Source organism: Erinaceus europaeus, chromosome 11 (assembly GCF_950295315.1).
Source record: "Erinaceus europaeus chromosome 11, mEriEur2.1, whole genome shotgun sequence".
Classification (NCBI taxonomy): Eukaryota; Metazoa; Chordata; class Mammalia; order Eulipotyphla; family Erinaceidae; genus Erinaceus; species Erinaceus europaeus.
In genome coordinates this window covers 110,341,888-110,357,301 of record NC_080172.1, presented here as the reverse complement: position 1 = coordinate 110,357,301, position 15,414 = coordinate 110,341,888, and the positions used below count along the sequence as shown (strand labels likewise).

Genomic DNA, 15,414 nt, shown 5'->3' with positions numbered 1-15,414 from the left:
TCAGACAGAGGCAGAGACAGATCAAGTGAGTGAATGTGGAGTGGCAATACAGCACTGGAGCTTCCTCTGGTGCTATAGTGCCTCCCATGTGGCACCAAGATTTTAACCAGGGTATGGCAGAGAACATGCCCTCCATGGTAAGTTTTGGATTTAGGAGAATGAAGTTATTGGGGAGTGGATGTTGGCAGCTGAGGGATCACAGATGACTGGCTAAAGAAGTTATGGTATATAGATTCCATGGAATACTACTCTGCAATCAAAAAAGGTGATATTGTGTCCTTTGGGACAAAGTGGATGGAACTGGAGGTAATTATGCTTAGTGAAATAAGTAAAAAGACGAAAGGCAACTACCAGGTGGTTTCCCTCATATGTGGACTCTAGAGAACTGATACACATGAACTTGAAAAAAAAAAAAAACCCACCAGAACTAAACCAATATTTTACTGAATAAGCCATTAAAATAGATAAAACTATATAACATTAATAACCTAAAAGATGGGGCAAGGCCATGGTATACCTAGCAGAGATCATAAATTACCAAGTGTAAAGACCAACATTTAAATTTCAGTCAGTCTTCCCTGGGCAGATGACCCCACCAATGTGTCCTTGGAGCCTGCTACCCCAGATCCCTGCCCCACTAGGAAAAGAGAGACAGACTGGGAGTATGGGTCAACTTGCCGACGCCCATGTCCAGTGGAGAAGCAATTACAGAAGCCAGACCTTCCACCTTCTGCACCCCATAATGACCTTGGGCCCATACTCCCAGAGGGATAAAGAATAGGAAAGCTTTTAAGGGGGAGTAGGTGGGTGGGATAGGGAGTTCTGGTGGTGGGAACAGTGTGGAACTGTACCCCTCTTATCCTACTGTCTTGTCAATATTTCCATTTTATAAATAAGCAAATAAATTTCAATTAGTTCCCACTTGCAAGGGGGAAGCTTCACAAATGGTCAAGCAGTACTGCAGGTGTTTCTTTGCCTCTCTTTCCCTCTTTAATTTCTCCTACCAAGTAAAGACAAACAATGGTCACTGGAAGGGGTAGATTCCTCTTGCAGATGCTGAGCCCCAGTGACAGCCCTGGTGGCAATTAAAAAAAAAGAAGAGGAAAAACAATACTCTAAAATGTGAGATGGAGAAGCTAAAAGTATTGTTTTGAAATGTTATCAAAGATAAAGTTATTGATTTAAAATAGAATATTATATTTTAAGATACTTTATGTAAGTATCAGTATCATGTTAACTACAAAGAAAAACCTGAACACCACAAAAAACATGAAAAAAAAAGTCAAAGCATACCAATACAAAGACATCAGTACACACAACACAAAAAAGGCAGCAGATAAGAGAATAAGGAACAAAGGCTCTTGCTTAGACTAGGACTTCCACAGCTTTGTAGAACAGGAGTGGTAAGAAGAGGCACTGCTATCTTGTTCCTGATCTTAGAGGAGAGGCTTTTAACCTTTAACTTGGTGATTCTTCAACTTTTGTGGGTGAATGGACAGTGTGAGGGGTGGGGGCTCAGATCTACTTTGGAACTGTGATAAAAGCAGTAAGTCCTCAGAAAACTTAGCATGTGTACATACATAGAGGTAGAAGGTTTGAAGGATCCTGCAGTCTACCTAAAGACTACAAGTTCAGAACCTACTTAAATCCTCCTAGCTTGATAAATTAATTGCCTTCTATCAAATACATCTTTGGAATGAGGTATGTAAAACAAAACAAAAAAACTATAGGAAAGTATAATTTTCACAAAAAGGTACAAGACTGAACCTGATCAGCTAACGTTCTAGAATAATGCCACTTTCAATTTCATTACTTAAAAATTCTATTAAGTAAAGTTCTGGATAACCCGAATGTAAGTCTTCCTCAGTTCCTAGACTGTATTTGTTCCACATTACTAAGGTAAAGCTGGAAATCATCCTTCTGAATCCCTCTGTCCCTAAATTTCTCAGAAGACAAAACATACAAACCCAGGATTGGCAGATTAGCTCACTTGAGTAATGTGTTGCTTTGCTGTGTGACCCAGGTTCAAGTCCACCATATTGCAGGAAGCTCTGCTGTCATTTTTCTCTCTGCCTCTTTGGAGAAAGTCAACCTAAGGCAGTAAAGCCCTAGAGATGACAACAACAAACTCTGCATAAGCCTAGTTTTGTGTCCACAATTCTTAACAATATAAGAAATGACAATAATAACCTCATAAATCTATTAACTACCCATCTATTTTAACCAATGCAACAGAAACAATGAAAAATAAAATATATGTGTATATATATATATATATATATATATTACTTAAGGACTAGTTTATATTTTTGTTTCATTTCTATGTATGAGTAAAAAGTCATTTCATTTCCCCTAGTCAGAAATGAAAAAAAAAAAAAAAAAGCTTCTTAAAAGCTGTGTTTTTTTCATTTCCTAGGGGCATTTTGGAACTATGTGGAAATTCTGGTTATAAAAATGACAAAAAGATAAAGGCACATAGACAGGTAGGGAAGTGACTCAGCAGAGGCACAGAATGTATGAAACAGAAAGTCCAAAGACCATAATAAAACAACAAGGTTTACAGCTATAAAAAAATTTAAGAACAATGGATTTTGTCTCCTGCTTTAAGCCTTGGCTGTAACACTAGTAGTTATCTGAACTGGGAGATATAACTTCTCAAAAATCTCTGATTCTTAATCACTGGATAATATCAATACCATTTATTTAAAAGAACCACAAACTTATTATATATATATCTATAGCACTTATTAATTACCAAAAGAGTTAACATTACTATTATTAAATACAATTTTAAAAGTGGACAAAGAAAGTATATCAAAGTGAATAAAAATCTCCCAATAAATTGAATAAAAGGACTTAACTGTATGTGTGATGCATAATTTAGAGTGAATCTGATATACTACAAAGCCCTCCAATGTGCTCAATTTGAGTTATTGTTTTTAAAGTATAAAGAACACACAGATGATAGCATATTTATTTCAAGCATTAATAGGAAAAAACTGGAGGCCTATATAAAGTAATACCAAGAGAAAAGATTACGAAAGGAAAGTTCAGCAATGCTTTTGTTTCCAAAGTATACAGTCACCAGAGAAGTAACTCAGTGGCAGAACATACAGAAGACCCTGAGTCTGATGAATGATACAACAAAGACAAATATGAAATGGAAAATTATAAATGTGCTCTGGTGTCTCTCTTCATAATTTGGAAAGAATGTACACAATAAAAGACAACCAAACTAAAACGACAAATATATGGACAGACAGATAGGGAGTAAAGGTTGGAGGTTGATGACAGGAGGATTATCAAGATTGGGGACTGAAATGCTTTAATTTAACTGAGGCAGCTGAAGAGACAGCTTGCATGCTGTCAGAGCTGGGACAAGGCAACAATATAACATCACTGAGGAAGTAAAGCTAGTAACTATCACAAGGCTTTTGGAGCTAGAGATGTCACAGAAAGTAATTTCTCACAACTAGTAATACAGTGATAATTTTATTTCTGTAAATAATTATAGTAACATGAAGTAACACTAAAATGTGTTACATAAAATAATTTTCTAAGCCAATAAATAACACATCACAAAAACTTATTTGTCTTAGCAGAAGAATTATAAAGGTTCAGGGAAAAACGTAGGCTAAAATTTCTCCATATTTTCCTTTCTCTTATTAGGTCTACACATAATAATGTCATACACCAACCATATCGTATTATGGAGGACAGTGAAATTAAGTAAAATGTAGCCCTTCCCTCCAAAAGTCTGACAAACTCTCCCTGAAATTTCATTTCATTGATTTGAAATTTATGGAGATTTCATCTGTTGACTGAGCAACATAAATAATTACATTTTTATCAACAACTGTAAAGTGTCTTATAAGTATTCTAAAAGCATCTCAAATTATACACTCTAAGACACACTGAATATCCAAATCTATAACTTAAGTTATATGATTTCATCAGCTCATTAATGTGGAAGTCATTTTTTCAGATCAATCTTACCTAAACTTTAACAATACTAAAATTACTATTGGTACAAATTATACCTCAATTTTTACAGTAAAAGTCATAATTAAAATCATCTCTATGACAACAGACATTATGTACAAATCCTAGGTTCTCACACTTCCAACACAGAAAAATGATTCATGTCCCAAAATATTTAAAATGGTTAAGCAATATAGTGGGATACTGAAAGCAATAAAGAAACAAGAAATTCATAATGTCATAAAACACAATTCTGTCAAGAGTTTATTACAAGAACTACAGCAAATCCCTCACCCCTTCTTTTAGCCACCCGGTGACTACCACAGACTACAGACTACTACAGAGAAAGATACAAAGGGGTGGGGTGGTGGTGTACCAGGTTAAGCGCACATAGTACAAAGTACACAGGCATGCACAAAGATCTGAATTCCAGCCCCTGACTCCCCAACTACAGGGGGGTTGCTTCACAAGTGGTGAAGCAGGTCTGCAGGTGTCTATCCTACTCTATCTTCCCCCTCCTCTCTCAATTTCTCTCTCATCAAAAAAGAAAAAAAAATTAAAGGGAGGGAGGAGGAGAAAGAGAGAGAGAGAGATACCACTGCACCACTGGAGCCTCACCAATGTGGAGGAGACAAGGCTTGAAAGTAGTTTTGCTCACAACTGGGAATGCCATTACAAGCCCTTCTGTAGGCTTCTTTGGGTCAGACCCTCACTATGAAGTAGCAATGGTAGGGACTGCCCCACTTTCCAAAGGAGGCCGGGTTATCCTATCCTGTTGCTCAAGACTAGCTCTGAAATGAGGGCAGCCTAGGCTGTTCTCAGCTGTGACTATGGACTGTGAGCTCTCTGACAAGGGCTCAGACACTGTACATCGCCCTGCCAGATATTCGTCGGGATGCGGCATCATCTAAGTTCACTTCCCACATCTACGCTCGACCGGACCTGCCAATATAATATACCGGATATCTTCGCACACCCTGTCCAACGCTTGACGTCTCATCATCCAATCTGGTCCCCTACGCCTACACTGAACTTCTCTGTTCCAGACTCTTGGAAACAGAGTTGGCAGTCAGCTGAGGTAAAGAACAAACACCTCATCACAGACCCCTGCGAGCGTCAACCCGGCTTTGACCTAGCACGTTATGATCGGGCCCTCCTCAATCGCTATCGAACAGGCCATGGCCGGTGCACCGCTATGTTCCATCGCTGGGGAGCCAGAGATGACCCGAACTGCCCCTGCAGCTCCAGACAGACTATGACCCACATAGTCAACGACTGCCACCTCTCCAGATTCAAAGGAGGTCTCGAAACTTTACATCAGGCTCAACCTGACGCTGTTGATTGGCTACGGAAGAAGGGCAAACGCTAGAAGAAGACACTGTACAGGCTCCTATGCTAAATATGAATGGATATGGACTCTAGTTAAGATCATGTGGTAAACAGTTGACTGCACTTATATATACTCTTCAAGGTTGTAAGCAACTCTCCACCCTAATCCTGTTTCCTAATTCTACTCTCAACTCAGACACCATCTTCTCAGACAACATTTCTGGCCCATCTCCATGTTAGCTATCAAAAGCTCAAGTGAATATTATTAACACATAGGCTCTTGGGAACAGTCCTAAAACAGACTTCCTAGTTTCCTTCTGTCCTAAGGTCCCTACTTTCATCTGCTCTATTCCTACTTTGTGGCTCCTGTTTATTCATCATTTTGTCCTATTTTCCATCTTATTGCATTTCAGCCACCATGTTCTAGATATTACTATGATTCTATTTTGACTTCCCTGGGCGGATGACCTCACCAATGTGTCCTGGAACCTCACCTCTCCAGAGCCCTGCCCCACTAGGTAAAAACAAACAGGCTGGGGGTATGGACTGACCTTCTAATGCCCATGTCCAGCAGTGAAGCAATTACAGAAACCAGAACTCCCATCTTCTGCACCCCAGAAAAAGAATTTTAGTTCATACTCTTAGAGGGATAAACAACAGGGAAATTTCCAGTGGAGGGGATGGGACACAGAACTCTGATGGTGGAAACTATGAATTACACCCCTTACAATCTTGTAAATCAGTATTAAATCATTAATAAAAACATTAAAAAAAAAAGAAGGGAAGGGAAGGAAAGGGTAAAAAGAAGATTGTGCTCATGACAGACCACACACCTTCTAAGGTGAACTATCGTGCCAGTCCCCATAGCAAATTCTTTTTTTTTTTAATTTAAAAAAAATTTTATTTTTATTTATTTTTTCCCTTTTGTTGCCCTTGTTGTTTTATTGTTGTAGTTATTATTGTTGTTGTTGTTGGATAGGACAGAGAGAAATGGAGAGAGGGAGGGGAAGACAGAGAAGAGGAGAGAAAGACAGACACCTGCAGACCTGCATCACCGCCTGTGAATCGACTCCCCTGCAGGTGGGGAGTCAGGGTTCGAACGGGGATCCTTATGCTGGTCTTTGTGCTTTGCGCCACCTGCGCTTAGCCCGCTGTACTACAGCCCAACTCCCCCCATAGCAAATTCTTAAGCTGTGTTTCAATTTTTCCCCTTAAAGTACGAACTGGATTTAACCCGAACTCAAAGTTTGCATTGTCTCCTTTTTGAATCCTGTAAACAACGTTTGCTTTAATTCCATTTGGGATTATAAGCTTCCTTTATTTATTTAATTACCCTAGCCCAGTAATTCTCAAAATGTGGTTCACAAGGCCCTAGGTTCCAATATCTTTGCATGATTAATGTCTAACTTCTCAGAACTTTAGGTTCCATCAGAGAAGCCTGTAAGTATATGTGATCACTACTAAACACTTCAATTAATATTAAATGACCAGGCCCCAGAACGGCATTTTGAATATATATTGAATATATACAGGTCCCCAGTAAATATATTTTAAAGGAGAAATGGCTGTTCAAAGTTGACATACTGAAAAGTAATACTTGAGGGCAAAAAAAAAAAAAAAAAAAGATAATCTAATCACTAAGGCCACTTAGTATAGGAATAAGGAGTACGACACACTTCAATAAAAAATACAGTAACATTTCTCTATGCATATTATATTAAGGCCATGAAAGTGTATACTGTGTAAGTGTAATTTCCAAAATAATGTAAAAAACCAACCAGCCAACCAATCAAACAAAAACCTCAATGTTTTAGGGGTCAGGAGGTGGCACACAGGTAAAGTACATGTTATATGAGGACCTGGGTTCAAGCCCCCAGCCCCACTTCCAGACAGGAAAGTTTCCCTTCCTATTTCTCCCTGTCTTATCAAAGAAAAGAGGAAAAAAAAAAAAAAAAGGAAATAGCCACTAGTAGTGTAGAGTCACCAGGTAGGCATTGAGCCTTAGCAAAAACTCCAGTGACCAAAAAAAAAAAAAAAAAAAAGAGAGGAGTGAATGGGGGCCCACTATGTGCAAACACCCAGGTTTAAGCCTCCACTCCCCATCTGCAGGAGGGACCTTCACAAGTGGTGAAGCAAGTCTTCAGATGTCTTTCTTTCCCTCTCGCTTTTTTTTTTTTTTTTTTTTAACCAGAGCACTATTCAGCTCTGGTTTATGGTGGTGCGGGGGACTGAACCTGGGACTTTGGAGCCTCAGGCATGAGAGTCTGTTTGCATAACCATTATGCTATCTACCCCCTGCCCATTTTTCTTGTTTTTTTTTTTCCCCTCTCCCTCTCAATCCTATAAAAGAAAAAGAAAAATGGTCACCAGGAGCAGTGGATTCATAGTGCTGACACCAAGCACCAGCAATAACCCTGGCTGCAATAAAAAGCAAAGCAAAGAAAACCAATATTATATATATTTGAAGGATTGAGACTAATTTATATGGAAAATACATTCCCTTTTGATGAGGCAATACTATGACTAATACTTAAAAGTGTGTGTGTGTGTATCTCAGTTTTGAATTAATAATTTTGGGGTCAGAGAGATAGCATAATAACTATGCAAATAACTTTTCATGCCTGAGGTACCAGGTTCAATCCCCACTACCATTATAAGCCAGAGCTGAGCAACACACACACACAGACACACACACACCCCTAGAATTAATTTTGAAATATGCCTTGCTATTTTATCACAATGTCAACTTACATACTCCAGAATGAAAAACCAACTTTTCCACTGGTATAAGTAACACCACAAAGAAAGATAAAAAGCTATTTAACTAGCTAATTCTTTACTACTAAATAGAACAAAGTTTAAAACAACATAATCCATTATGGGAGGGGCCAAATAAGTTAAAACCCAAAAGAACCTGTTAATACCATAACTAGTTTCCTTATTTCTATTCACATTAATACAAGAACTACAGGTTTGACAAGATGAACCACAAAATCCATAGAGGATAACAGGTAGGTTATCATTGCAGGTAAAAATAATGTCACTAGTATGTTATGTATCAAAGAAATAATAATGAATAAATTAATTCCCCTCTCTTCACTAGCAGTCAGCATTAGTGTTAGTCAGATGACTGATGTAACCAAACAGCTAATATCACTGTTCCCACTTAGTGCCATTTTCTTTCAAGTATACAAAATAAGTAAAAATTCATAAAAAGATATCAAAAAGAATACAGGCCCAATACCAATTATAAATCATATGTGAATTACTTCTATCATTATCTAGACAACTCCATGTCATAGAATTGCTCTGTCTCATTATTCTGGCTAGAAATATACTGCCAGGTAATTAAATGAAACCAGAACAGACAATAAGCCAAAATATAAAAATATCGGTCTTCTCTTATAACCAGGGAGATGTTAAAAAGATACTTTTATTTCTCTCTTAGGCATTTACCCACAAATGACAATATAGATCCATTAAAAAAAAACAACAACAATCTGTACATGAATACTTATAGCAGCTTTATATGTAACAGTCCAAACCTAGCATCAACACAGATCCATGAACTGATGCAGATAAAACAACTGTGCTCCATGCATATCAAGGGATACTGTCCAGGTGAAGAACAAAAAAGAACAGACTATATATACACAGGAACATCATGTAAACTCAAAATTACTAAGTAGAAAAAGTTATACCAAAACACATATACTGAATTTTTTTTTTGTCATGTGAAACTCTAGAAAATGCAATGAAACTACAGTAACAGAAGGCAGAAAGTCATTGGGAACTGGGAGTACATAGGGATACAAAAATAAAAAAAAAAGAGAGGGAGTTAATATTGAGAGGGAGGGAGAGACACAGAGGGAGAAACCTGCAGCACTGCTTCACGGCTCATGGTAACAAGACACTGAACATTTTTTTTTTTTTTTTACATGTCTGTTGGCCCTTTGGATCTCTTCTTTGATGAACATTCTGTCCACATCCTCCCCATCTCCCCACTTTGGGATGGGGTCTTTTTTTTTTTTTTTTTTTTTTTGCTGAACTCTTTTGGATACTTTGGTTATTACCTTTTGTCTGATGTATGGCATAAAAAGATCTCCCATTCATCATTTCTATTTGGCTGGTGTTTTCTTTTGCTCTGCAGAAGCTTTTCAATTTGATGTAATTATGAATAGATATGAGTCACTGAAGACACCTGTAAAACTTAAAGTTCTACCAATGTTTTTCTCTAAATATTTTATGGTTTCTGGTTTAATACCCAAATCTTTAATTTGTCTGGAGTTTATTCTTTATGTGTGGTGAGGTGAAGTGGTTTCAATTTCATTTTTTTTTTTTGCATGTTTCAGCCCAGTTTTCCCAACACCATTTGGTGAAGAGACTGTCTTATCTCCATTTAATATTTTTGGCTCCCTTGCCAATATTTAGATGTCCACAGGTGTGTGGGGGGCTCAGAACTATTTTTAAATTTCAGTTGAGTTAATTTGCTATGTATCACGAGTAAGAAAGTATATTTCTCTATGTCTCAAATAAAATAAATCATATTTCTTATGTTTGTAAGAATTATGAAAACTAAAAGAATGAGAAGTCCAGGGTTAAAGAGAAATTGTCACCAGGTACAGTGTATGCCTTGCTTGCCGTGTCTAGTTTTCAGCACTACAGGGAATAACAACATCAGTCCTCAGGTGCTGTGGTGTTTCTCTTTCTCTGAACAAAAAAGCATCCTCGAGTGACAGAGCTATGCCATGTACAAGGCCCCAGCTATGCACAGAAGAGTGAGCTGTCGACCACACACCTGTAGCATAACAAGCATTCAATAAATGGTAATTATACTTAATTACTTGTATAGTCTACTTTATTGTCATACATGCCAATGACCAAACTGTTAATATAAATTAAAGCAAAGCAATAGCTGCCACTTAAAAACTAATCTTTCTTTGTAAATTTGAAAAAAAAAAATTGGGGGTGATCATCATAAATGGGGAAATCAACACAAACATATTTACTGAATGTCCAAGCAAGATTCAGGTACATAAATAAATGCTTTAGTTCATTTGCTCTACATAATAAGTCAAGGAGAATGATTTTGGTAAGATGGCCATTTTAATATTTATTCTTCCAATCCAGGAACAAGGAATGTCCTTCCATTTCTTTGTGTTGTTCTCTATTTCTTTCGACAATGCTCTATAGTTTTCACTATAAAGATCCTTCACTTTGTGAGGTTCACTCCAAGGTATTTTATCTTTTTTAGTTCGATTATAAGTAGCTTTGAGTCTTTCAATTTCCTTTCATCTGACTCATTTGTATATAGGAATGACACAGACTTATGCATAGAGATTTTGCATCCTGCTACTTTACTGAATTTATTATTTCCAGGTGTGTGTGTGTGTGTGCGCGCGTGTGTAGTCCTCTAGGTATATCATCATGTCATCAGCAAATAGTGATAGTTTGATTTCTCCCTTTCCAATTTCTTGATGGACTGAAGTGGCAAAAGCCTCCAGGGCTATGCTGAATAACAGTAGTGATAGTGGACGTTCTTGTCTAGTTCCAGATTTTTTGGGGAAAGCTTTTAGTTTTTCCCCACTGAGTAATATATATAATAAGCTATTATATATATATTATTGTTTCTTACTTTGGGGATAAAAGTGGTGTTAGCCTTGTAGAATGTGTAAAACTTCTTTTCTTCTTAATATAATCCTATTCAGCCTTATAGAGTCAGCTTACATTCTACCTCTTCTACGGCTGAGCCGGTAACAATGGTCATGCAAAAAGACTTTCATGCACCAAAGCCTCAGGTTCAATCTCCAGCACCACCATAAACTTGAGCTAAATAGTGCTCTGGTAAAAAAAAAAAAATAAACTAACAGGGAGTCGGGTGGTAGTGTAGTGGGTTAAGCACAAGTGGTGCAAAGCGCAAGGACAAAGATCTCGGTTAGAGCTCCTGGCTCCCCACCTGCAGGGGGGTCACTTCACAAGTGGCAAAGCAGGTCTGCATAAGCTCAAGCAATTATTCAAGTTAAAACAATTTCTATATATAGCAAACAGGTCTAAAACCTATTTCAAGTATTTGAAAATACCTTGTGTTATCTTTTTTAGAAGTAATTTTTTTAAAGGAAAGCAGTCTTTTTTTTTTTTTTAAATTTAAATTTCTGCTCATGAAGCTTTTCCCCTGCAGGAGGGGAGAGGGATTTGAACCTAGATCCTTACACACTGTAATGTATGCACTTTTAAGAAGTCATTTTCAAAGATAACTGAATGAATCAGTATAAAGACATAGCACCCAGGGAACTGAAGATAGCTCACCCAGTAGAGTACACATTTTATCATGGACGAGGACCAGGGTTTGAGCCTCCAGTATACGTAATGTACAGACTAAGTAAGGCAAGTTTCATAAATGTTCAAGTGGTGTTGTGTGATCTATCTCTTCCTCTTTTCTCTCTCTCTGAAAAGTCCACTGAGTAAGAGAATCACAGGAACAAGGTCCTCCTGTTCCTCCAGTTCCCTAAAGATGACTTCTGAGACTGTCAACAAAAAAGTTCTATCTAAGCTCAAGGATAACAAAATGCATAAAAATATAGATTCCTAATTAAAGACTGCACAGTTATTTGAAAGCAACTTAAGGTAACAGCCCTTTAAAACTCCCATTATAAGAAAAACAAATTATCTCTGTGCTGATGGGTGCTCACTAGTTACTAGCAGAATCATGTCACAATGTATTTGCATATCAAATCATCATGCTGTAGACCCCAAACTAATACAATGTTATGTGAATGTCATCAATTTTATGAGGCCTTAGAAGAAGCATTCCAAGTTGACAGACTAGACTAAGATACAGAGGTGAACCAGCCTGACAGGTGGTGCAGTGGCTGGAGTGCTAGACTTACAAGCACAAACTATCAAATTTGATACTCTGCATCACATATGCATGGGGGTGGGGGAAGGTTCTATTTTTTCTAATTTTAAAATAATAGGATTTATTTTTAAAAAGATGTATAAGTGAAGAAAAATTACAAATTATGGTTCCTGCATAAAAAACTAAGAATTAAGAGATATTTGGGGGCTGCAAAGGCAGCATTTGGTGCCAAGCTAAGAAATTAGTACTATTTTATCTCAAAGGTACTAAGAAGTCACTGAATCTTCCATCACTTCTGAATCTAGCAGTTGTACACAGTCTAAATGAACAGAAGATTGAAGAGGGGAGGCAGATACTCTAATCAGGCAACTGATGAGGTCCTAGACTTGGATAATAGTAATGAATGAATTCAAGTTATATAGTCAGGTGACAAGGCTGAGATAATAGTCAAATAAAAGTGACTTGTGGATTTCTAGCATGGACAACCAGGAAAAGAATAACCTTTAAAAATACACAGAATAAAAGGCAATCTGCTAATTATTAAAGTCATTATCAATCATAAGCCATATGCCAGGCATTAAGGACATAAAGATGAGAAAATACATCTCTTATCCTGAAATTAGTAAAGACATGTAATTTTACGATTGTCATACTGAGTAACATATAGTTGATTATATTAATTAGTAAGATGTGTCCTTAACTTCTAACTTGCAGAAATTAACTAAAACAAAGGGCTGAATGGCTGCACACCAAGTATAGGGATTCAGTTCCCTGGTCCCCACCTACAAAGCGTAAGTAAGCTCCATGAGTGGTAGAGCAGTGCTGCAGGTGTCTCTTTTTCTCTCCTCTCCACCATTACTATTTCTTTGTCCTGTCAAGTAAAAGAAAGGAGAGAGAAAGAAAGAAAGTGAGTGAGTGAGTGAAAGGAAGCTGGCAGGAGTGAAGTCATAGCGCAGGCACTGACCCCAGTGATAAGCCCAGTGGCTAAATAAGTAAATGAACAAGCAAATCATTTAACTGAAAGATGGTAGAGCACAGGACATGAAAGAAGAAGCTCTTGAATTTTAGCCCCGGCAGGGCATATATCAAAGTGATAATCTAGTTTGATTATATATGTGTATTCTCTATTTTTAAAAAATTTACTTTATTATTGGATACAGACAGAAAGAAATTGAGAGGGGAGGGGAGGAGAGAGACAGCTGCAACCCTGCTTCACCACTCAAGAAGCTTTCTCCCTGCAAGTGGAGACCAGGGACTTGAACCTGGGTCTGTGTGCACTTAACCAGGTGTGCCACCATCTGGCCTGCCTCTCTCTCTCTAAGGCATATATAACTTTACATATTTACTTAAATACATATATATATATATATATATATAAACCTTTAAAAATTAAATTGAATTATTTTTCATCAAAAGACAACAGTGACAAAAACTGCATTTTTGGAGTCTAGTTTTACAAACACCAGGAAATTTTGCAAAAGAACAGCTTCTGCTTTATAGTCAGTATTAAATCTTAGCACTTTATGAGAAGCTACGTACATAAATAACCACTTCAAATCATTCTATACTTGGAATATACTGCCCTTTCAACAAAAGAGTTAGTATAAATAGTATGCAATGAAAAATATGGAATAGAAAAACAGGCAGATGATTAATTAGATACATGTATCATTTTCACAATTTCTTTGCTACAGTAAACTCACTGAATCAACTAACACCTTAGTGCTCAGTACTTCTGTAGTGCTACTTGACAAATGATATATGTGATTGTGATTACTGGCCAAAAAGGTAAAATATTTTTTAAAAATTTACTTTGTTAACAGAGAGAATCTGAGAAGGAAGGAGGAAGTGGGAGGGAGAGAGAGAAACCTAGAGCACAGTTCTCCAGTCAGGCAGCTTTTCCCCCCTCAGGTGAAGACAGGATGCTTGAACCCAGATTTTTGCTCACTGTAACATATGCATTCTACCAAGTGTGTCATCACCCAGCCCCCGAAAAGTAAAACATTTAAACTGTCCTACAATCTCCTTAAAATACAGTGAAAAGGCAAGTTATAAACCAAAAGAACCCATCACAGTATATACAAAAGGAATAGCACGAATAAAAAGAACTACAAACAGAAAATAGGCAAGAAACATGAACACAAATTTCAAAGAAGATGAAACATAAAACAATTCTAAACAATGTTAACGACGATTAATAAAATGGAAATCAAGAGCACAACATGACAGTATTTTACACTCTTCTGATGGGTAAAATCTGAGAGTATCAAATGTTAGGATGAATCAGAAGGTATTCTACCTTACCTATGGCAAACGTGAATATGAACTGATGGATATTTTCTCCTAAGAGCTGGGGATATACCTACCCTGTGAAGCAGCAATTCTAGCTATCAGAATATAACAGAAACTCTTGTGTATATATAGTAATAATATGTATATATGTACAATTCACAGTATTAGTACAACAGGAAAACTAAAACTGTCCATAGTCGCCTTTGTTCACAATTACAAAGACCAGAAAATTGTCAAATATCCAGCAAGGTTCTGTGAGATGATAAATATCCAAATAAGCAACAAGGAAAGAATCAATAGGGGAGTCGGGCGTTAGCGCACTGGGTTAAGTGCACTGGGTTATGGCACAAAGCGCATAAGGATCCTGGTTTGAGCCCCTGGGTCCCCACCTGCAGGGGGGTCGCTTCACAAGCGGTGAAGCAGGTCTGCAGGTGTCTGTCTTTCTCTCTTCCTGTCTTCCCCTCTTCTCTCCATTTTTCTCTGTCCTATCCAACAACAACAACAATATAACTACAACCATAAAAAAGAACCAATTAATAGTTTACTCAATTAAAATGCATGTTTACAGTAACATGCAATCAATAGGTAGAAGTGAAGATATTCAAGTTTTATGAAAACAGCTAAAATGAAAGATCTTTTTTTTTGTTTGTTTGTTTTTTGTTGCCCTTGTTTTTTTTGTTTTTTTTTTTTCCTCCAGGGTTATTGCTGGGCTCGGTGCCTGCACCATGAATCCACCGCTCCTGGAGGCCATTTTTCCCCCTTTTTGTTGCCCTAGTTGTTGCAGCCTCATAGTGGTTATTATTGCCATTGTTGACGTTGCTTTGTTGTTGGATAGGACAGACAGAAATGGAGAGAGGAGGGGAAGACAGAGAGAGAGGGGAGAGAAAGATAGACACCTGCAGACCTGCTTCACCGCTTGTGAAGCGACTCCCCTGCAGGTGGGGAGCCGGGGGCTC

General features: G+C 37.5%; 1 protein-coding gene across 4 annotated transcripts in view; it reads right to left on the bottom strand.

The window, feature by feature from the left end:
- PKN2 (protein kinase N2) overlaps positions 1 to 15,414 on the bottom strand; it is an 85,439-nt gene that overhangs the window by 65,562 nt on the left and 4,463 nt on the right. For 2 of the 4 annotated variants that reach the window (XM_060202301.1, XM_060202300.1), the window contains one exon: positions 1,991 to 2,108. The exons of the other annotated variants lie outside the window; for them this stretch is intronic. In XM_060202301.1, coding sequence (XP_060058284.1) covers positions 1,991 to 2,038 — 48 coding nt within the window. In that variant the 5' untranslated portion in view covers positions 2,039 to 2,108. The remainder of the gene's footprint in view (positions 1 to 1,990; positions 2,109 to 15,414) is intronic. 4 annotated transcript variants of the gene reach the window in all.